This window comes from Hyla sarda, chromosome 3 (genome assembly GCF_029499605.1).
Source record: "Hyla sarda isolate aHylSar1 chromosome 3, aHylSar1.hap1, whole genome shotgun sequence".
In the NCBI taxonomy this organism is placed as follows: domain Eukaryota; kingdom Metazoa; phylum Chordata; class Amphibia; order Anura; family Hylidae; genus Hyla; species Hyla sarda.
Genome location: NC_079191.1, coordinates 293951926 through 293976255, shown reverse-complemented (window position 1 = coordinate 293976255; position 24330 = coordinate 293951926). Strand labels below are relative to the sequence as shown.

The 24330-nt window shown below is 43.3% G+C and overlaps 1 protein-coding gene across 9 annotated transcripts in view; it reads right to left on the bottom strand.

Moving 5' to 3' along the window:
• KMO (kynurenine 3-monooxygenase) overlaps positions 1 to 24330 on the bottom strand; it is a 622272-nt gene that overhangs the window by 230122 nt on the left and 367820 nt on the right. For all 9 annotated transcript variants that reach the window (XM_056566897.1, XM_056566902.1, XM_056566899.1 and 6 more), the window contains 3 exons: positions 12963 to 13020; positions 12791 to 12873; positions 480 to 581 (listed from right to left, as the gene is read on the bottom strand). In XM_056566897.1, the coding sequence (XP_056422872.1) occupies positions 480 to 581; positions 12791 to 12873; positions 12963 to 13020 (243 nt within the window). The remainder of the gene's footprint in view (positions 1 to 479; positions 582 to 12790; positions 12874 to 12962; positions 13021 to 24330) is intronic.

Here is a 24330-nt window from a genome sequence, read left to right as displayed (position 1 = left end):
TGTGCGAGCATATACCCTGGTGGGTGTCTGTGTTTCCCTAGATTGTGTTCTAATACTAATCCTGTGGCAGGATTTAAGCAGTTATCTATATCCTTAGAAGTGTGTACATAAACACACTAATGTTGGTTATAACCACCCAATTAGTATACAATCACAGACCCGTGGTTATGTGAGAGTGTTAAGCCGGAGTCGGACGCTATAGTGAAGCAATTGGGATAGTGTTTTTAATTGTGTGTTTTTTCACCTGTTTTATATGGTTTACAATAAAAGGTATATTTTATTAAGGCACATGTTTATATAGAGGGTTTGTCCTAACCCCTCAGGGTTATATTGTTGGTAAATTTTGGATACCTCTGCATATGCTTATTGGTTAACCGAAGTTTCACCTTTGAAATGTACACCCAGACAATCCAGTATGCATATCATTAAATCATGTGAGAGATCACAATAGAGTAAGTATTGATGATTAACCTTCTTACCATGGAGTAAAGAGGAATGAAAGTGGAGGGCATTAACATGTGTAGAAAATTGTCTATGTATTTTCGATAAAGAAACCACTTGGAATTGACATGGGACCTCATCTGTTGAAAATATAACAAAAATGGTATTAGAAAGCAAATCTATGTTTTAGATAAGTCATTCACATGAACACTTTATATAAGTATACACATGCACCAGGGTGCACACATGAGAGGAGAGGAGTCTTTCTCTACAATATCTCCATCCTTCTCACTGCTCCCTGGTTCTTACTCCTTTGGTGCCACTGCTGCATTGTTTCTGATGCCAAAACTCTTCATTGGACAATTGATTGATTGATTTAGGGGGCTGGTCTGCAATCATCTATCTTTAAGGGGTCTGGTCTGAATTAATTTTGGTTTCCGTATGGTAGTCTGTATTTATTTAAGGATCTGGTGTTTGATTTAGTAAGGTGGTCTTGCCTTAGGTTCTATTCACACGGGTGGAATTTCAGTGGGCGGTATTCTACCTGAAATGAAAGCCCATACACTTCTATGGGTTTTCGCACTACCGATGACACTTCGGAATTTCCTCTTGTGGAATTCTGCTAGGGAATTCTGTGAGTGAGAGTGTGGAAAACTATAGAAGTGTATGGGCTTTCATTTTAGGCAGAATACCACCGGCAGAAATTCCGCCAATGTGATTAGACCCTTAGGGTTGAATGAATTATGTGGGCTGGTCTGGGTCTATATTTATTTTTTACGCATTTCCCAAAAGGTATGATATGGAGCCTGTATTAAGACGTAAGTCACACAAAGTCCACATTTAGTGGAGAAAAATAACCCCATTCACTCAATGGCCTTCTGCAGCTACATTCCGCAAAAATATAAGCCATGACTTATATTTTTGCGGAACTTAGAAGGCGTAATTTTAGCTGTGGAATGTCTGCAGCAAAAATTCTACATTGTGAATGAGACCGTGGAATCCCATTGAACACAAAAGGTTATGAACACATGCAGAATTTCTATGCGTATTTACAACCCCTTAAGGACTCAGCCCTTTTTCACCCAAGGACTCAGCCCTTTTTTGCAATTCTGACCACTGTCACTTCATGCATTAATAACTATGAGATGCTTTTACAGATTATTCTGATTCCGAGATAGTTTTTTCGTGACATATTCTACTTTTTGTCGATACTTTGTGAAAAATTCCAAAATTTAATGAAAAAATTTAAAATGTTGCATTTTTCTAACTTTGAAACTCTCTGCTTGTAAGGAAAATGGATATTCCAAATACATTTTATGTTGATTCACAAATAAAATATGACTACTTTGTGTTGACATCATAAAGTTGACATGTTTTTACTTTTTGAAGACATTAGAGGGCTTCAAAGTATAGCAGCAATTTTCTAAATTTTCACTAAAACTTCAAAATCTGAATTTTTTAGGGACCAGTTAAGTTTAACCCCTTAAGGACCAAGGACGTACCGGTACGTCCTTGGTCCTGCTCTTCTGATATAACGCGGGGTTACACAGTAACCCCGCGTCATATCACGGCGGGCCCGGCGTCATAGTGAAGCCGGGACCCGCCTCTAATAGCGCGCAGCGCCGATCGCGGCGCCGTGCGCTATTAACCCTTTAGCCGCGCGCTCAGAGCTGAGCCGCGCGGCTAAAAGTGAAAGTGAAAGTTCCCGACTAGCTCAGTCGTGCTGTTCGGGATAGCCACGGCTAATCGCGGCATCCCAAACAGCTGACAGGACAGCGGGAGGGCCCCTACCTGCCTCCTCGCTGTCCGATCGCCGAATGACTGCTCAGTGCCTGAGATCCAGGCATGAGCAGTCATGCGGCAGAATCGTTGATCACTGGTTTCTTATGAGAAACCAGTGATCAACATAGAAGATCAGTGTGTGCAGTGTTATAGCTCCCTATGGGAGCTATAACACTGCAAAAAAAAAGTGAAAAAAAAAAGTGAATAAAGATCATTTATTAAAAGTTTGAATCACCCCCCTTTTCCAATAAAAAAAAAAAACACAGTGTAAATAAAAATAAAAATAAACATATATGGTATCACCGCGTGCGGAAATGTCCGAATTATAAAAATATATCATTAATTAAACCGCTCGGTCAATGGCGTGCGCGCAAAAAAATTCAAAAGTCCAAAATAGTGCATTTTTGGTCACTTTTTATATCATTTAATAAGTGATCAATAAGTCCTATCAATGCAAAAATGGTACCGTTAAAAAACTTCAGATCACGGCGCAAAAAATGAGCCCTCATACCGCCCCATACACGGAAAAATAAAAAAGTTATAGGGGTCAGAAGATGACAATTTTAAACGTATTAATTTTCCTGCATGTAGTTATGATTTTTTCCAGAAGTCCGACAAAATCAAACCTATATAAGTAGGGTATCATTTTAATCGTATGGACCTACAGAATACATATCAGGTGTCATTTTTACCGAAAAATGTACTACGTAGAAACGGAAGCCCCCAAAAGTTACAAAACAGCGTTTTTTTTTTCAATTTTGTCGCACAATAATTTTTTTTCCCGCTTCACCATAGATTTTTGGGCAAAATGACTGATGTCATTACAAAGTAGAATTGGTGGCGCAAAAAATAAGCCATCATATGGATTTTTAGGTGTAAATTTGAAAGAGTTATGATTTTTTAAAGGCAAGGAGCAAAAAACGAAAATGCAAAAACGGAAAAACCCCCGGTCCTTAAGGGGTTAAAGGGATTTGAGGGGCCTTTCTGTGAAAAATACCCCATAAATGACCCCATTATAGAAACTATGCCCCTCAAAGGATTCAAAAACACATTCAGAAAGTTAACTCTAGGTGTTTCATAAGAATAGCACAAAGTGGAGGAGAAAAATCTAAATCTGCATTTTTTTTACACTAACATGTTCTTGTAGCCCCATTTTTTTTTTTTTAAAAGTGGTATTAGGTGGAAAAGCCCCCCAAAATTTGTAGCCCAATTTCTCTCGAGTATGGAAATACCTCATCTGTTGACATAAAGTGCTCTGTGGGTTCACAACGCGATGTTCCGATCAGCTGGGACGCAGGCGGAGGTCTCCTTACCTGTGTCCACGGTGTCCGATCGGGGTTTGATTGCTCCAAGCCTGAACTACAGGCTTGAGCAATCGAGCCCCTATCTCGCTGATCCGTGCAGAGTTATGGCTCTGCAGGGAACAGCATAGGAGATCAGCTATAGCACTGCAAAAAAAAAAAAAGTGAAAAAAAAAAGTGAACAAAGGTCATTTAACCCCTTCCCTAATAAAAGTTCAAATCACCCCCCTTTTCCCATAAAAAAATAAAAATGTGTAAATAAAAATAAACATATGTGGTATCGCCGGGTGCGTAAATGTCCGAACTATAAAAATATACAATTAATTAAACCGCACAGTAAATGGCATACGCAAAAAAATTCCAAATTCCAAAATAACTTATTTTTGGTCGCTTTTTATATCATAAAAAAATTAATAAAAAGCGATCAAAAAGTCCGATCAAAACAAAAATTGTACCGCTAAAAGCGTCAGATCACGGCGCAAAAAATTAGCCCCAATACCGACCCATACGCAGAAAAATAAAAAAGTTATAGGGGTCAGAAGATGACAATTTTAAACGTATAAATTTCCGTGCATGTAGTTATGATTTTTTCCAGAAGTACGACAAAATTAAACCGATATAAGTAGGGTATCATTTTAATTGCATGGACCTACAGAATAAAGATCAGGTGTCATTTTTACTGAAAAATGTACTGCATAGAAACGGAAGCCCCCAAAACTTATAAAATGGGGTTTTTTCTTCAATTTCGTCGCACAATGATTTTTTTTCCGTTTTGCTGTAGATTTTTGGGTGAAATGACTGATGTCACTGCAAAGTAGAATTGGTGGCGCAAAAAATAAGCCATCATATGGATTTTTAGGTGCAAAATTGAAAGGGTTATGATTTTTAAAAGGTGAGGAGGAAAAAACGAAAGTGCAAAAACCAAAAACCCCTCAGTCCTTAACCCCTTAAGGACCGGGGTTTTTTTCGTTTTTGCATTTTTGTTTTTTGCTCCTTGCCTTTAAAAAATCATAACTCTTTCAATTTTGCACCTAAAAATCCATATGATGGCTTATTTTTTGTGCCACCAATTCTACTTTGTAATGACGTCAGTCATTGTGCCCAAAAATCTACGGTGAAATGGAAAAAAAAATCATTGTACGACAAAATTGAAAAAAAAAACCGCAGTTTTGTAAATTTTGGGGGCTTCCGTTTCTACGTAGTACATTTTTCGGTAAAAATGACACCATATCTTTATTCTGTAGGTCCATACGATTAAAATGATACCCTACTTATATAGGTTTGATTTTGTCGGACTTCTGGAAAAAATCATAACTACATGCAGGAAAATTAATACGTTTAAAATTGTCATCTTCTGACCCCTATAACTTTTTTATTTTTCCGTGTATGGGGCGGTATGAGGGCTCATTTTTTGCGCCATGATCTGAAGTTTTTAACGGTACCATTTTTGCATTGATAGGACTTATTGATATAAAAAGTGACCAAAAATGCACTATTTTGGACTTTGGAATTTTTTTGCGCGCACGACATTGACCGAGCGGTTTAATTAATGATATATTTTTACACACGCGGTGATACCCTATATGTTTATTTTTATTTACACTGTGTTTTTTTTTTAATTGGAAAAGGGGGGTGATTCAAACTTTTAATAGGGGAGGAGTTAAATGATCTTTATTCACTTTTTTTTCACTTTTTTTTTGCAGTGTTATAGGTCCCATAGGGACCTATAACACTGCACACACTGATCTTCATCATTGATCACTGGTTTCTCATAAGAATTCGGCGATCGGACAGCGAGGAGACAGGTAGGGGCCCTCCCGCTGTCCTGTCAGCTGTTCGGGAATGCCGCGATTAGCAGCGGCTATCCCGAACAGCCCGACTGAGCTAGCCGGCAACTTTCACTTTCACTTTTAGCCGCGCGGCTAAATTCATATAAGACCAATATATGGAGGGTTAATCCGGATAATTCACCACAAGATCACCGCAGTGATCCACTAATTCCCTATTTTCCCATATATTAAAAACATATAACTTTATTGATTTGTAATAATCCACACCAATTGAAAGATTAAAAATTCAGAGTGTCTCTCTTCCCATGTGTATCAATATTCAATGAGTACCGCTGTACCGCAATTAATTATAATTCTGTATGCACCTGCAGTGTGACATACAGATAGGGAAGGACACCACAAGAATTAAAATCAGTTTACAGCCCCCCTCGACATGTTTCGCCGTTGAACACGGCTTTGTCAAGAGGTTGTAGGGCTATGAACAAAAAACGCCACTACAGGGGTTTTTATAACCTCCTATCATGACCTCATCATAGAGGAAGTGCCTAATACGGATTGGTGGAAAGTCCGTTCCACCAATCATCTGAAGTTCCCATTGATTGATGGCTGTGCCGTCCTATTCTAGTATCAATATTTCCACCAATTACCTTTATTGTGTACCTATCGTCATGACAACCAAGTCACCTGATATGTGAGGTACCTGCGCCGTCAAGACATCCAAATCACATGATATGATGACGTGCCTGCGCCATAACCTCTGCGCCGGCACTTAGCTGCTCACATCCACCGTCTGCGCGGTGACCCCTGCGCTGTTACTTAGACCAAGATGCTGTCTTCATTCATGGTACGGCGCATGAGTAGATGCTTCTGTCGCACCGCTGTGAGTATCTCATGGACGGTTGCGCAGTGTAACCTGCGCGAACACTTAGTTTTATTTCCATTCTCCCAATATTGTCCATGTACAGTATTCTTACACTTAGTTTTATTTCCATTCTCCCAATATTGTCCATATACAGCATTCTTACTATATGTAAATGGAGGCTATATTATTATACAGTTATATAAGCAGAGGTGGAATGTCTATTATAACAGGATAACATATCCTAAGTTGTTATACGCCAATGTAAATTTGAAATCACAGTCATAAGCTATGTAATTGGATAGATTGATAGTCTCTGGTCATTCTATGCATTCCTATATAACTTGGGTCCTAATCATGTCTTATGGCGTTGAGACTGTTAAGAATCAATAGGTCTCAAGAAGCCCCCTTATTACGGATATGTCATTATACTAATATGTATTATTGGTCATATTGATCATTGGTCTCTTGTCTTACCTTTTCATCTTTTAAGGACAAACCCTCTTGTTAAGGATGTGTCATTAAACTCATATATATTATTGATCATATTTCTTATTGATCTCTTGTCTTGCCTTTTAATCTTATAGGACATCACCCAATTGACATGGATCCAGTTCCATCCATCCGGTAAGTACTTATTCCACAATATCATAAGTGACGCAATCCTGGACCAATTCTCACAAGAATTTAGGGTAATTAATGACTTCAAAAAGGGGGATTTGTTTTTTCATCACCATCATTTAAATTACTCGGGTGGTAATATATATGATTGTTCCAATCACATGATTATTATAGATGATCAATCATAGCCACTTGATATATTATAATTGTATCTCTCATCTCCAACGCCTCAATGGTGGTTGGATTAGTATATTGTAACCTCATCCCTTGTATAGGAAAACTAGAAAAGGACATCTAGCAGGCACTTCCTAAACTTGGTCTATGGACTTGTGTGGTTCAAAGTTGTAATAATAATGGTTGTAATCATAATTAATAACGGCAGGTCTAATTATGAAATAAAGGCTGAGAAGGTGAAACTTTCATTCAAGCCACTAGGACTTAATGTTTTTAATCTTTGTATCCATCTTGCCTCCTCACAAAGCAGTTTCCTATCCAGATTCCCTCTCCTCGGGCCCAAAGTCATCTTGATTAATCCCCAAAATTTGAGGGTTCGCATGCCTCCTCCATGGACTTCCCTAACATGTCTTGCCAATGGTGTATCCACTCCAGTGCGGATAGTACTCAAATGCTGTGAGATGCGTCTCCTAAGTTCCTGTGTGGTTTTACCCACATATAATTTAGTACATCCACACTGAGCGATATACACCACTCCTGTAGTCCGGCAATTGATGAAGTCTCTAATGACATATTTCCTGTTGTCCACTGGGTTGACAAACTCCTTCATTCTCGGCATAAAACCACAAAATGAACAATTCCCACATGAGTGGGATCCTTTTATAGAGGACTGGAGCCAGGTCTTTTCAGGTTTTTCATAGAATAAACTGTGAACCAAATGTTCACGGATATTCTTCCCCCTTCTGTATGTAACTGAAGGGAAAGGTGTAATGACCTCTTTAAGGTCCTCATCTGCTTCCAAAATGGGCCAAAACTGACGTAATATTTGTATAACTTGATGATTGTTCTCATCATACGTCCCTATACACCGTACAGTTCTACCAGTGGGATTAATGGTCATTTTGCTACTCAATAGTTCTTGTCTGGGGGTATCACGTGCCCTAGCAAATGCTCTATGGAGCACTTTTTTGGGGTATCCCCTCTTAATGAATTTCCCATATAATGTCCTGCATTCCCGTAGGAATGCCTCATTGGTCGAACTATTTCTTTTGGCACGAAAGTATTGGCCTACAGGGATCCCCCTCTTTAAGGGGCTGGGATGAAAGCTGCCCCACTCAAGAAAGCTATTTGTAGATGTAGGTTTCCTGTATATACATGTCTGGACATTGCCTCCAGATTCCAAGGTGATTTGTAGATCTAGAAAATTTATTGTGGTACTGTGAATTTCAGAGGTGAAAAACATCCCTATATTGTTGTTGTTTAAGGTATTAACAAATTGTTCAAAAAGTGCCTCAGTGCCATCCCAAAATAATAAAACATCATCAATATAACGTGCCCAAAATAATATATGTGAAGTGTAGTCGTGATGAGTGTCAGTGAATACCATCGTGTTTTCCCACCACCCTAAAAATAAATTAGCAAAATTAGGCGCCCATTGCCGTGCCTTTGTGCTGTAAATAGAAGTGACCATCAAAAGTAAAATAATTATGAGTGAGTAAAAAATGAAGTAGTGACAAAATAAATGTATTGTGCTCTGTGAACTGTGTCCCCCTAGTGCACAGAAAGTGATCTACCGCCTTCAACCCCAAATCATGTTGGATATTAGTATACAGAGCCTCAACATCAAGGCTTGCAATGTATGTATTGGGCGGAAAAGAGATTTCTTGTAGTCTGGATACAGCGTCACCAGTGTCCCTAATAAAGGGTTAATAGCGCGCGGCGCCACGATCGGAGCTGCGCGCTATTAGAGGCGGGTCCCGGCTTCACTATGACGCCGGGCCCGCCGTGATATGTCGCGGGGTTACTGTGTAACCCCGCGTTATATCAGGAGAGCAGGATCAAGGACATACCGGTACGTCCTTGGTCCTTAAGGGGTTAAGGGGTTAACCAACATTTGTAGTAAGAGAAAAAAAACTTCACAAAATTTGTAGCCCAATTTCTCCAGAATAAGGTTATACCCCATATAAGGCTGAAAAGCACAATGCGGGTGCAAAACAGGGCTTAGGAGTGAGACAGCACCGATTACATATCAGGCCTAAAGTGGTGCTTTGCACTGCAATGGTTGAGGTTCTAATGTAAAATCTAAAAAAAACAAAACAAAACTGCAAGTGACCCCAATTTTGAAACTACACCCCTCAAGGAAGGTAACAAGGGGTACAGTGAGTACTTATACCTCACAGGTTTTTTGAACAGTGGGCCGTAAAATGAAAAATTTGATTTTTTTACACTAAAATGCTGGGATTACCCAATTTTTTTTCATTTTCACAAGGGTTAATTGGAGAAATTGGGTTACAAATTTTGGAGTGCTTTTTCTCCTGACTATGGAAACACATCGTTATATGGGGTAACGTGTTGGGTGGGTGCACAACAAGGCTCAGAAGTCATGGAGCTCTGTTTGCATTTGAGGCCTATGGCATATCAGTAGCTGCCATACAGGAAATCTCCTCTGGCATACAGGAAAAAGAAAGCAGGAGCCAGCGCTGCGTCTTCAGGTTTATTAAGAGGTATAAGTCAGGAACATAATAATGCACATGCCGGCACACTGGACAAAATGTGACGCGTTTCGGGTCACGTGACCCTTTGTCAAACAGATAACTGGGTGCATGACAAACACCTATGTGTATGGTTGTTCACAGGTGCAGCTTGACTGGCCAACGGAAACTACTCCCATTAACCCTCAAAAGCTCGAACACTTGTGAAAAAACACCCAACAATAAAAAATACAAATACATGCATAGGTACAGAAACATAAAATGGAAAAAACTTCAAATAATAAGTTAAATTCTAAAACAGAGGTTCAACTCCAGATCAGAAGGATAACTTGTAGAAATGGTGTATGAGTACAGAAACCGAGAATGGTGCCACTTTAATCATAATATAGATTCAGACCATGCGGCTGATAGCTGCGTAAATTGTATATCCAAAAAATGTCTCGATTGCGAAGGGTTTTATCCCGATCACCTCCTCGTTTCTGTTTATACACCATTTCTATACCATGAAAAGAAAATTGGGATACATCACTATTATGTTGATCACGAAAATGTTTCGAGGCACTAGATATGTTCACATGATGGGGGTTTAGGATACCTCTGATGTGTTCCTGAATTCTAAGCTTGAGCTGACATTTTGTGCTTCCTATGTAGGAGAGTTGAAAATAAAGAGAGAGGAAAAAAGAAAAAGAGGGAAATTGCGCCCCTAGTGAAGAGCGTTTAAAAATTGAGTTTACACGTATTCAAGTATTTCAGGGCAACAGTTTAGGGCCACACATGGGGTATCTCCGTACTCGGAAGAAATTGCCTTATACATTTTGGGGGGGCTTTTTCTTTTTTAACCCCTTATGAAAAGGTGAAGTTGGGGTCTACACCAGCATGTTAGTGTATAAAAATAAAAATATTACACTGACATGCTGGTGTTGCCCTATACTTTTCATTTTCACAAGAGGTAAAAGGGAAAAAAGACCCTCAAAATTTGTAATGCAATTTCTCCCGACTACGGAGATACCCCATATGTGGGCGCAAAGTGCTCTGGGGGCGCACAACAAGGCCCAGAAGGTAGAGTGCACCATGTACATTTGAGGTGATTTGCACAGGGGTGGCTGATTGTTACAGCAGTTCTGACATAAACGCAAAACAATAAATATCAATATGTGACCCCATTTTGGAATCTACACCCCTCATGGAATTTAATAAGGGGTGCAGTGAGCATTTACACCCCACTGGTGTATGATAGATTTTTGGAACAGTGGTCTGTGAAAATGAAAAATAAAATTTTTCATTTGCACAGTCCACTGTTTCAAATATCTGTCAAACACCAGTGGGATGTAAATGCTCACTGCACCCCTTATTAAATTCCATGAGGGGTGTAGTTTCCAAAATGGGGTCACATGTGGGGGGGTCCACTATTCTGGCACCATAGGGGCTTCCTAAATGGGACATTCCCCCCAAAAACCCTTTCAGAAAAACTCACTCTCCAAAATCCTATTGTCGCTCCTTTCCTTCTGAGCCCTCTACTGCGCCCGCCGAACACTTGACGTATACATATGAGGTATTTCCTTACTCGAGAGAAATTGGGTTACAAATTTTAGGGTGATTTTTCTCCTTTTACCCCTTGTAAAAATAAAAAAATTGGGTCTACAAGAACATGCGAGTGTAAAAAATGAAGATTTAGGATTTTCTCCTTCACTTTGCTGCTATTCCTGTGAAACACCTAAAGGGTTAAAACACTTACTGAATGTCATTTTGAATACTTTGGGGGGTGCAGTTTTTATAATGGGGTAATTTATATGGTATTTCTAATATGAAGACCCTTAAACTTCCAACCTGAACTGGTCCCTGAAAAAGTACGATTTTGAAAATCTTGAGAAAAATTGGAATATTGCTGCGGAACTTTGAAGCCCTCTGGTGTCTTCCAAAAGTAAAAACTTGTCAATTTTTTGATGCAAACATAAGGTAGACATATTGTATATGTGAATCAATATGTAATTTATTTGGAATATCCATTTTGCTTACAAGCAGAGACTTTCAAAGTTAGAAAAATGCAAAATTTTCAAAATTTTCATGAAATTTTTACCAAGAAAGGATGCAAATATCAGTGAAATTTTACCAATAACATAAAGTAGAATATGTCACGAAAAAACTATCTCGGAATCAGAATGATAAGTAAAAGCATCCCAGAGTTATTAATGTTTAAAGTAACAGTGGTCAGATTTTCAAAAAATGCCCAGGTCCTGAAGGTGAAAATGGGCTGGGTCATGAAGGGGTTAAGCATCCTTATATTATCAAAAGGGTTGCTTTTAAAAGTAGTACAATAATAGAAAATCTCTGTAAATATGGTTATCTCATCGCGGGGGTCCCGCTGCTGGGGATCCCCGCAATCTTGTATTCGCCACCCACCTGTTTGAACTGCCCGCTGCGGTGCCAGCTCACAAACAGCCGGGTGGCGATGATGGGGCCGGACTATAGTGACGTCATGACTCTGCCCCCGCCCCCACTATGCAAATCTATGGGAGGGAAATGGAAGAAAAAACGCCATTTTGTAACTTTTGGGGGCTTCCGTTTCTACGCAGTACTTTTTTTTTTTCATTGCTTTTTATAAATGTTTTATGGTATAAAAAGTGCCAAAAAAATATGCTATTTTGGAATTTTTTGTTGCATACGCCATTGACCGTGCGGTTTCATTAACCGTACAGTTCTGACATTTACGCACGCGGCGATACCACGTTTGCTTTTATTTTTATTTACACACTTTTTTTTATGGGAAAAGGGGTGATTCTGATTTTTATTAGATAAGGAGTTGAACCACATTTATTAACTTTTTTTTTTTTATGCAGTGTTATAGCCCCATCTAGGGGCTATAACACTGCATACACTGATTGCAGGCACTGTTCAATGCATTGCAATAGGAATGCAATGATCAGTGTTTTCTGTGCTTGATTGCTCAAGCCTGGATTTCAGGCTTGGAGCAATCAAATGCCAATCGGACATACCGGGAAGAAGGTAAGGCACCTCCCGCTATCCTCTCAACTGTTTGGGACACCACAATTTCACCGCAGTGGTCCCGAACAGCTCTGCTGAGCTAACTGGCAGCACAGTGTCTCCTTTTAGATGCCGTGGTCAACTTTCATTGCGGAGTCTAAAGGGTTAATACCAGACATCAGCCCGATTGGCAATGTCCGGTATTAGCCGCGGTTCCTGGTTGCTGATAGCAACCGGACCCCGCAGATACAAAGCGCACTTCACAGATTGGGGCCGGCCACGGACTCAAATATAAGGTCCATGGTCGTTAAGGGGTTAAAGTATAAATGCAAAAAATTAATACAGTACCTCTTTGTAATTGTACATAGCCAGGTCTGAAATTGCATGAGCATCTGGTACCCTAAGTCGAGAAAATTCAGGGACACAGGTATCTGCAAAAAAGTACATTATAAGGCAAATAAACTTGGTATGGTGAGGTCTTTATACTTGCATGTATGATCAGAGTTGCTGCAATACTCACTGAAATCATTGCTACATTGCTCCATTAATTCAGAAAATACATGACAATCTTCAAAACCCTATAAAAAAAATAAAGTTATCTTACAATTTAGAAACAGAAACTGTTCTAAATTCATATTTTAGGCCTTGTACCCATGGTGCAGTTTTTTTTATATGGAAATGACCTGGTTTAAAAAAAAAAATTGACATAATAAGTACCATGCACTTTTTTTTAAGTGTACTTGTTAACTTTTTTCTTTACACAGGTTTTGATAAATCTCTCCCTAAGATATTGAATGACTAAGGCTAAGTTTGCACTTTTTTTTTTTTTTACACCTGGAAAAATGTCCGAAAATTCCAGAAAAACTGCATCAGCTTTTTCCTGCGTCTGGCAGTTTTTCTGGAGTTTTTGTACCCTGGTGGCAGTTTTTTTTCACTGTCTTTAGGGTACCACTTTGTGGGCTGGGTGCTGAGCGACAGGTCCACAGAGTGTAAGTAGTGATATATAGTAGAGATGAACAAATTTTTTTTTTAAATGAGTTGCGGTCCGAATTTATTTGCGGCAAATCTCTATTAAAAACGGCCTACAGAGAGCCTCAATAGGGGTGTAGAACACTTTGCCTTGTCATAACACATATAGGGAGTTTGCTTTGTTAGTGAAATAATACTGTTATTTAGTATGACATGCAGATTAAAGGCTTCACTATTAGAATCACTGCCGCAGAGCTTCTGGATGTGGCAGCAGGGTCGGGAGACCATATGGCATCACAAGTGAAGAGATTAAACAGATATTTTTATGTAATTTTTACTTTATTTAATTTGAATTTATTTTCATTTTTTAAAATCCTTTTTTGAGGACCCATTCTGGTGATCATCAAGCTGGTGGTCCGCCACGAGGCAAACTACCACCTGTTCCAGCCCCTGCCTCTCAGTGCCCCCGCCCCCCGACTGTCTTACTATGTGTGGAACTGCAAATGTTTCATTTAATCAGTTATGGTTCATTCTTATCGCTCCAACCTGTTTCATTGCATTCTTGTGGTAATTCCAGAGATAATATACTGTATATGCCGGCATATAAGACGACTGGGCGTATAAGACAACCACCAACTTTTACAGTTAAAATATAGAGTTTGGGATATACTTGCCGTTTAAGACTACCCCTCCTACCGCGATGTACAGTACGTTGTAGTTCCCCCCATATTAAGTAGGCAGTATAGTTCCCCCACATTAGGTAGGCAGCATGTTCCCCCACAATAGTAGGCAGCTCTCCCACATTAGGTCAGCAGTTCCCCCACATTAGGTCAGCAGCTCCCACACATTAGGTCAGCAGTTCCCCCACAATAGTAGGCAGCTCCCCCACATTAGGTCGGCAGCTCCCCACCACATTAGGTCGGCAGCTCCCCCCCACAATAGTCGGCAGCTCCCCCCCACAATAGTCGGCAGCTCCCCCCCACAATAGTAGGCAGCTCCCCCCACAATAGTAGGCAGCTCCCCCCACAATAGTAGGCAGCTCCCCCCCACAATAGTCGGCAGCTCCCCCCCACAATAGTAGGCAGCTCCCCCCCACAATAGTCGGCAGCTCCCCCCCACAATAGTAGGCAGCTCCCCCCCCCACAATAGTAGGCAGCTCCCCCCCACACAATAGTAGGCAGCTCCCCCCCACACAATAGTAGGCAGCTCCCCCCCACACAATAGTAGGCAGCTCCCCCCCACACAATAGTAGGCAGCTCCCCCCACACAATAGTAGGCAGCTCCCCCCCCCACACAATAGTAGGCAGCTCCCCCCCACACAATAGTAGGCAGCTCCCCCCACAGACATACAACTTCCAGCCATATAGAGTGTATGGCTGGAGGCTGTATGTCTGTGTACTGCCCCCCACAGTGTTCCGGTCACCGCTTCTCTGGCCCGGGGTCACAATCTACTGCTATGGCCTATGGACCATAGCAGCAGTCCCAGGACTGGAGGAGCGGTGATCGGAACACTGTAGATGACGCGCCGCCGGTCACTCACCAGGCCCCGGACAGCTCTCGTCCTCCTGCGCCTCTATGGTTGTACGCACAGGACGTCACTGACGTCACGTGCGTACAACCATAGAGAGGTGGAGAAGCACAGAAGGACCGGAGGAAGACCGCAGGAGGACCGGAGGAGGACGTGTGGTGGTCGGGGAATAGTAAGTGACCCGCAGACATCCTTATGTTCCGAAAAGATTTTTCGGGACACAGGGATGTCCGGCATAGGAATACTTATGATTATCTTCCCAACTCCTGTGTGCGGCTGCAGGCGGGGCCGGCCAGAGCATGTAAAAACAAATTCATGTATACTAAAAACCAGGGTGCCTCCAGCTGTTGTGAAACTACAACTACCAGCATGCCCGGACAGCCTTTGCCGGTCCGGGCATGCTGGGAGTTGTAGTTTCACAACAGCTGGAGGCACCCTGGTTTTTAAGTATACTGTACAGTTATTAGTTGGTACATGCTCTGGCCGGCCACCGCCTGCAGCCGCACACAGGAGCCGGGAAGATAATCATAAGTATTCCTATGCCGGACCCCAATACCCAGCGTATAAGACGACCCCCGACTTTTCAGAAGAAAATTCGGGTTTAGAAAGTCTTCTTATACGCTGGGATATACGGTATGACGATGACTGGAGAGGAGGGAATTTTTAAAAAATTTGATTCATCCAATTTGATTTGCTCATCTCTATTGAAGACCCATTGGAGGGCAAGACTGGTGCCAGCAAAAGCCGTAATTCCAGCTTCAGAAGTGTATAATTACTGCTGTGTAAACTATGGAAAATCTTCTAGTTGTATCTTAAAATCTGGTGGTCTGCCATGAGGCCAGCTACCTCCTGTCCCAGCCCCGCCTCTCAGTGCACCACCATGCTCTGAGTGTCCTCTTGAAAAGGGAGGGACTGCAGTACCAGCATCTTGGACAGGAGCACATTCAGCTTCTGTGCCGTTGGATAAGTGGGCGCATAAAGCTAAAAGTGGCTGCAGTGAAGAAGCCCATACTTGTTTTTGAGCTGGCGGTCCTCTGCCAGGCAAGCAACCACCTGTTCCAGCCCCTGCCCCTCAGTGCCCCCCCCCCCCCCCCCCGACTGTGAAAGTGCGAATGTTTCATTTAATCAAGTATGGTTCATCATCATTCCAACCTGTTTCTTTGAATTTTTGTGGCAATTCCACAGGTAATATGTGACGTCGAAGACCATAAGGACTCGGTCTTGAAAAGATTACATTACAAAGATTACATTTATTATTTTATTTAAATTTAAAATTTTGATTAGATTCACAGGTTTAATGTCCCGGGTGCTCGGAGCGTTTACTTTGAACTAATACTGTATGACCACAAAACTTAATCTAACAAGGAGTCACATGGCGGCACAATGACAGAGCCTAGAGGTGGCAGCAGCCCGACGAGACCATAGGGCCTCACAATATAAAAGATTAAAGATATTTTTTAAAATTTTAATTGAAGATTTTAGATAGATTAAAACTTCAAAAGTTTAATTTAAGGTGCCAACAGCATGAGGAGACCATATGGTGGCACAATGACACAGCCTGGAGTTGGCAGCAGCATGAGGAGACCATAATGTGCCAGAATGACACAGCCTGGAATTGGCGGCAACAAGAGGAGACCATATAGTGGCAGAATGACCCAGCCTGGAGGTGGCAACAGTCTGACGAGACCATAGGGCATACCAATTTGAAAGATTTTAGAAAATTTTAATTGAAGATTTAAAATGTAATCTATTTTAAATCTTCAATTAAAAATTTCCAAAATCTTTTCAATTCATCTGATTAACTTTCATTTAATGTGCCAGCAGCATGAGGAGACCACATGGCCACGGTGTGTCTGGGTCCTCTGTCTAGTCTTCCTCATCACCCTGTAGCTCCACAGCCTGCTCCTGCTCCTCCTCTCCTTTCAGATGCCTATAAAAAGTACCCATTTTGCAAAACCTTGCCTGTGCTCCACTGTTCCTCTCCTCCTCCTCCAGTTCAGGCCCCACAAGGCTTATGTGGCCTCGAGATGCAGGCGCCACGTCTCCAGTGCCCTAACCAGCCATCATTTCCTACACATATTGTAGGATATGAATCAGTGGAATGACCGTTGTTCATCCCATAATCCTGGTGACTGACTAATAATGTGGCTTCCTCAAAGGGCTTGAGCAAATGCCAGGTGTCAAGTATGACCTGCCACTGGTTCACATTGAAGTTACACAAGGGAGTCCCCCTATCCGCTTGGATCATCAAGAAATCGGTGATGGCTTTTCTGCTCAGGGAGGACAGAAACCTCCCGTGGAGCAGAAGGGCTATGAATCAGTGGAATGACCGTTCCATGCAATGTCAGGCTGCTGCTTCCAAAGCCGGCAGGATATTGTCATGTATAAAAAGAGGCATGGACTCAAGGGACAGGGACATAATACTCCCCCTTTATAAAGCATTGGTACGGCCTCACCTGGAATATGCTGTTCAGTTTTGGGCCCCTGTCCATAAAAGGGACACTGCAGAGTTGGAAAGGGTGCAGAGACGCGCGACTAAACTAATATGGGGCATGGATCATCTTAGCTATGAGGAGCGATTAAAGGAGTTACAATTGTTTAGTCTTGAGAAGAGACATTTAAGGGGGGATATGATAAACGTTTATAAGTATATTAATGGCCCATACAAAAAATATGGAGAAAAACTGTTCCAGGTTAAACCCCCCCAAAGGACGAGGGGGCACTCCCTCCGTCTGGAGAAGAAAAAGTTTAGTCTCAAGGGGCGACACGCCTTCTTTACCGTGAGGACTGTGAGTTTATGGAACGGTCTACCTCAGGAACTGGTCACAGCAGGAACAATTAACAGCTTTAAAACAGGATTAGATACATTCCTGGAACAAAATAACATTAATGCTTATGAAGAAATATAAAATCCCATCCCTTCCCCAATATCGCGCCACACCCCTACCCCTTAATTCCCTGGTTGAACTTGATGGACATATGTCTTTTTTCGACCGTACTAACTATGTAACTATGTAACTATGTATACTGCTGATGTTGTGCACAAATACTTTAAGTGAAATGTAGCGCATTTTCTCCCCTCATAAGTGCATACCACATAAACTCTCAAGGGCCTAGATACTGTGAAAGGACAGTCAAAAGTACACACCTGCTGCTGTTCTAGACAAATACTGTTAAGCCAGTGGAGTGCATTCTACTGCCCTCATAAGTGCATACCACATACGTACATCTAAGTGTTGTACCATTTTGTTCCTGATAAAGTCTTAAGGGCTTAGTTACTGTAAAAGGCCAGCCAAAAGTACACACCTGCTGCTGTTCTAGACAAATACTGCTTTAAGCGTAGTGGCGCATACTGTACTCCCCTCATATACGCACTAAGTATGTCAGGCAGAGAAGTGCCAGGACGTGCACAGAGGAGTGACAGAGGCCTAAATTCATCAGGCAGAGGTCGCAGCAGACTAGGGGCGAGTGGCAGCAGGAGTTGCAGCGAGAGGCCTGATCTCCCGGTATCAGCTAGCGGTCGTGTCTCAGCCAGCAACCCATCTGCCGTCATCGATTGGTTAACACGGTCATCCACTTTCTCACAAGTGACATCTGATACCCCCAGTCAACAGTCAGTGGGTTCCTCAGACACAACCATCAGTTGACATGGACCGGGAGCAGTCACTGTCCTCCCATTGCCTCTGTCCTATGCTGTTCCCTCCCCCATATAAGTATCTTATCCTGTGAGTTCAGCTCCACTACTCAGTGAGGACGATCTAATAGGGGACAGTCAGCAGCTACTGACCAGCCAAGAAGTGGAGGAGATATCCGCCGCTTCCTCCACTAGGCGGGCAAGTAGTGATGTGGAGAGTGACGTGGGAGGTGGTGTTGCCAGCGTTCAGGGTCCTGAAGCAGACACTGTTGAGGAACCTGAGGAGGACATCAGTGACGTGCAGACACTTGTTGATGATGATGATGAAGCCGATCACAATTGGGAGCCAGGTGCAGAAGGGGCTTCATCATCATCAGGAGAAGAGGGTTGCAGGTTGCCCCTGAGGCAGCAGCTAAGCCAGCAAGGTGGTAGCATGGTTGACAGTCAGCATGGTGGAAGAAGTGGAAATTCTGGAGCCAAATGTGCCCGGGGGAGACCACCTACCTTCCTGGGGTTCCTGGAGACAGCGTCAGTAGCAGTCAATTAGTGCAGACTGTTGGTGGGAACATCAGCTACTCGGCGGTGTGGCAGTTTTTCATCAAGCATCCAAAGGAGGTTAACATAGCCACATGCAAGATGTGTCGGCAGAAGGTGGAGCATGGCCAGGGTCCCAATATTGGCACCATGGCCCTTCGTCAACATATGAAGCATCACCATAAAGTGGCCTGGGAGAATCGAGGCTCCAATGTGGTGGTCCAGCCTGCTGCATTACCCAGTGGCACGCCGCTCCCTGTTTCAGCCAGCCAAGGCTCCACCACCTCAGCCGAAGGGAGCTGTGTGTCATACCCTCCTTGTGTTGCTCCAGATGTTCCTACTCCTACTAGTTTGAGTCAGTCATTCCGCCAGCAATCCATCAGCCAAGCCATGTCCAAGAGACAACAGTATGCACCCACTCATCCAACGGTGCAGAAGCTGAATGTGCTCCTGTCCAAGTTGCTGGTGCTGCAGTCCCTGCCTTTTCAAGTGGTGGACTCTGCATCTTTCAGAGAACTGATGGTTTTTGCCGAGCCGAGGTGGAGAGTCCCAAGCCATCATTTCTTTGCGAAGAAGGCAGTGCCAGCCCTGCACAGTTTTGTGGAAGAGAAGGTGGGCCAGTCCTTGAGCCTGTCAGTGTGCATCAAAGTGAACGGCAGCGCCGAAGTCTGGAGCTGTAACTATGGTCAGGGACAATACATGTGCTTTACAGCCCACTGGGTGAATATGGTTCCTGCACAGCCACAACGCCAACTTGGACAGGTCACGCTACTTCCTCCTCCATGCTCTCTGGCCGTTGGTCATGTGACAGTGGGCGACTCTGCCTTCTCATCCTCCACCGTGTCCTCAGCCTCCACTGCACGGACAAGTCTCAGTGCCCCTTCAGCATACCATGTGTGCAGGGCACGGCGGTTTCACACTGTTCTTAACATGGTCTGCCTAGGCGTACGGAGTCACACAGGGGAGGAACTGCTAAAAATCATTGATAAAGAAATCAGAGCATGGCTTACTCCATGAAAACTGGAAATGGGAACCATGGTGACTGACAACGGGAAGAACATCTTGTCTGCGCTGCAACAAGGAAGGCTTAGCCATGCACCGTGCATAGCACACGTGTTCAATCTGGTTGTCAAACGGTTCCTGAAGTGTTCCCCCCCATTTGCAAGACATCTTAACAATGGGAAGGAAACTTTGCATGCACTTCAGCCACTCGTACACCGCAAAGCACACCCTCCTTGAGCTACAGTATCAGAACGACATCCCCCAACATAATCTGATTTGTGACGTTACCACACTTTGGAATTTTCCCTCCATATGGTGGACCGACTATACGAACAAAGAAAAGCCATCACCAATTTCTTGATAATCCAAGCCGATAGGGGGACTCCCCTGTGTAACTTCAATGTCAACCATTGGCAGCTCATACGTTACACCTGCCGTTTGCTAATGCCCTATGAGGAAGCCACATTATTAGTCAGTCGCCAGGATTACGGGATGAACAACCTCATTCCACTGCTTCATTTTCTACAACACTTGTTGGAAACGATGGCTGGTAAGGGCACTGGAGACGTGGCGCCTACATCTCAGAGCCACATGAGCCCTGTGGGGGCTGAACTGGAGGAGGAGGAGGAGAGCTAGAGGGTTATGAGTTAGTCGAGACAGAGGACCCAGACACACTGTAACAGTATGCAGAGGCAGGGAGTCCCTCCGAGTCTCTAGCACAAATGGCACGATGCATGGTCAGTTGCTTGCGTAGTGACCACTGAATTGTCACCATTCGGCAGCGGGATGACTTCTGGCTCTCCACCACAAAATGGGGGCCTTTTTTTACACCGACTGAGAGGGAGGACAAACTGACCCTACTACAGAGACATCCTACGTTGTCAGTTGGACAATGCCTATCGGCACCATCGTCCATCGTCTCATAGGTCTGACTTGGGGGGCCCTCTGCACTCACTTTCCACTGCCATGGCTGCTGAGGAGGGGAAGGGTGGGGTGGCAGGAGCAGTACCAGCTCCTTCAGCAGCAGTCTGAGTCTACAGTTGCTGATGAGTAGCTTTCTTCACCCACATAGTGAAGCAACTCATCAGCAGCAGGTAGACCTGGAGCAGGACCTGAACCAGCAGGTGGTGGCATACCTTGACATGCCAATGCCAACACACCTTGAAGATTCGCTGGACTTCTGGGCAGCCAAACTTGATTTGTGGCTGCAACTAGCAGAGTTTGCCCTGGAAAAGCTGTCCTGCCCGGCCAGTTGTGTGCCATCTGAGTGGGTATTTAGTGCGGTGGGGGCCATGATCATCCCAAGGAGAACTCGTCTGTCCATGAAAAATGTGGAGAGACTGACCTTTGTGAAGATGAATCAAGCATGGATCAGCCAGGATTTCCACGCACCAATGCCTGATGCATCAGAGTAGATTGACCATGGTGCCACTAGGGCTGCTATCAGAAATTTTGGGGCCCCTTACACAGCTCAGGCCTGGGCCCCCTGGACACCCCTCACAGTACCGCCAATTGCACATATCACGTTGCGCGTCCTACGACATACATTATACCAGTATCAGCATTACAAATCGGGCTGCTACCCCCATGCACTTTTATCCCCTCCCCCTTGATCAACCCCCTGTGCTATATCATTTGCCCCCCTCTGATGCCCCCTGTGCCACTTTATATCCCCCTATGATCCGCCTGTGCCACTTTATATGCCCCCTCTGATCCCCCTCCGTGTCACTTAATTCCATTTCTACCCAGTGCACTTTTCATTATGTTATATTATATTATATTATATTATCGTATTAAAATTATATTATCATCCTCTTCTGACCCCTATACCTTTAGAATTTTTCCATATACTGGAATGTGTGAGGGCGCACCTTTTGCGCTTTGATCTGTAGTTTTTACTGGTACCATCTTTTATTTTTGATGGGTTTATTAAGATCGCTGTTTATTAATTTTTATCTTATATGAAATTACTTAAAATTAGTAATTGTGGACTAATATTGTAATAGTTTGGATATTTACGCACATGCGGCGATTCCACGTTTGAATTCTTAAATTATTTTATTTTAAACAAATGGGAAAAGGTGGTGTGTTAAATGCAGTGTGTGTGAATTTTATAGTGCAGTGTTTTCCAAACAATGTATCTCCAGCTGTTGCAAAAGTACAACTCCCAGCAAGCCCAGACAGCCGTTGGATCTCCGGGCATGCCGGGAGTTGGGAGTTGTAGTTTGTAACAGCTGGAGGCACACTGTTTGAAAAACACAGAGATAGTTATTTGTGTGTGAGTGTGAACATACTATAAGTTACCTTATCATGATAAACACATTCCCCTATACAGCAACTTCTTTCTGGGCCTCCACAGCACAGCAGACACGCTCTTCCCACCTATGTGAGTGATCACATGGTAATGACATCATCTAAGGTCCTCTACCATCCCATACACAGCTCAATGTTTGGCAGTAAATCGCTCCACTGTGCTGCTGTTGCTGCTGCCTGAAACCTCTGCTTGTACAGGGAGGAGAGGACAGATGCAGTAAGCATTAGGTTGCAGCTGCCAGTGGAACCAGGAGGCTGCTGTTTTAAGGCAATCTTCTGCTTCTGTGCTGGGGCTGCTGCAGGGGGGTGTAGTGGGGCCTGGGCCCGTGGGAGCCTGGGCCCCTTACTGGAGTACTGGTTGTACCCCCCTGATGTCGGCCCTGGGTGCCACACCAACACTTCACAAATATGGATAGTGCAAAACAGATTTAAGGCGCTGCTCCCCAGTTACAAACATTTCTCCGCATGAGACCTTTTTTAATCCCCCTTCCTCACCGGGTACTGGTAATGCCACTCACCGCACCACTCTTGGGTCACTTTTAGGACTCCTGATGCTGCTGCTGCCATATCCAGGCTGTCTCATTCTCCCACCATATGTTCTCCTCATGCTGCCGTCACCTCCAGGCTGTGTCATTCAGCCACTATGTTGTCTCCTCATGCTGCCGCCAACTCCAGGCTGTGTCATTCAGCCACTATATGTTCTCCTCATGCTGCCGCCAACTCCCGGCTGTGCCATTCAGCCACTATATGTTCTCCTCATGCTGCCGACAACTCCAGGCTGTGTCGTTCAGCCACTATATGTTCTCCTCATGCTGCCGCCACCTCCACGCTATCATGTCTGTAGTGGTCTGTGTTCACACACAGCTATTGCTTTGCTTGTGTGTGAATAGTTTTATGTTTCCTGGCCAGGGAACTGTTACATTTTTTCTGGCCATTTCAGCCCAGGCCTCTGTTAGCCAATAGCCTTTCGGGTGTGTCTATTTATTGCCAGACCAGCATAGTCTCTGTGCTGGTGATTACGTCATTATATCCTGACTTGCTAAGTTGCTGGACATGCTGCTAACTTGCTACTGCCATTCTTATTTGAGCTTTTAATCTACTATATCTGTTTTAGCTTGCACTTTGTATTATCTGGTTTTAGCCATGTTTTAGATTTTAAGCTGTGTTTGTTTAGTCGGTTTTAGGATTTGCCTTCCTTTCTGTTATGTGTCTGTTCACACTGTGTATTCTCTTGCATACGTTTTTGTGAAGTTCTGTGTTTTATATTTCTGTTTTCCTACTGGGCCAGCATCCTGACCAAACTGCGGTGTGGGGGCTGCTGGTCAGCAGTCTATATGGATTTATTATTAATGGCTATTCCTATAGCGGTGTGGAGTGTCCAGTTTGTGTGTCCAGTGTGAACAGTGTCCTATATTTATATTCTGTGGTGTCTGCTTAGACTCATCCGATTTCTGTCTTGTTCAGTGTGAACTGCGTTCTATAATTATTGTCCATGGGGTATCGAGGATTAGTACAAGATATCTCCGTGCTCCAAGGTGTACTCTGGGAGATTGCGTTCTAGTATCAAGACATCACTGTTTCTCCTGGAGGTTATCTGGGGGATTGCGATAATTCCTGTTTAGCTATAGATCCCTGTTTCTTGTACAGTGGGACTTTGTGTCTATTGGACATTCTGGGAGATTATGCTATATTCCTGTCTGTTCCTATAGTGTGTTGACTTATCCGTTTTCCTGTCTGGTGTTTTGAACACTATTTGTCATTTAGTTCTTTATTCAGATCTTTGGAGTTCTGTTCATGATCACTTATCTATGAGTCCTCTGTTCATGACCGCTGATCTATAGACTCCTCTATTCACGGCCATTGAGCCCCCTGTTCATGTCCACTGATCTATGGTGTCCTCTGTTCATG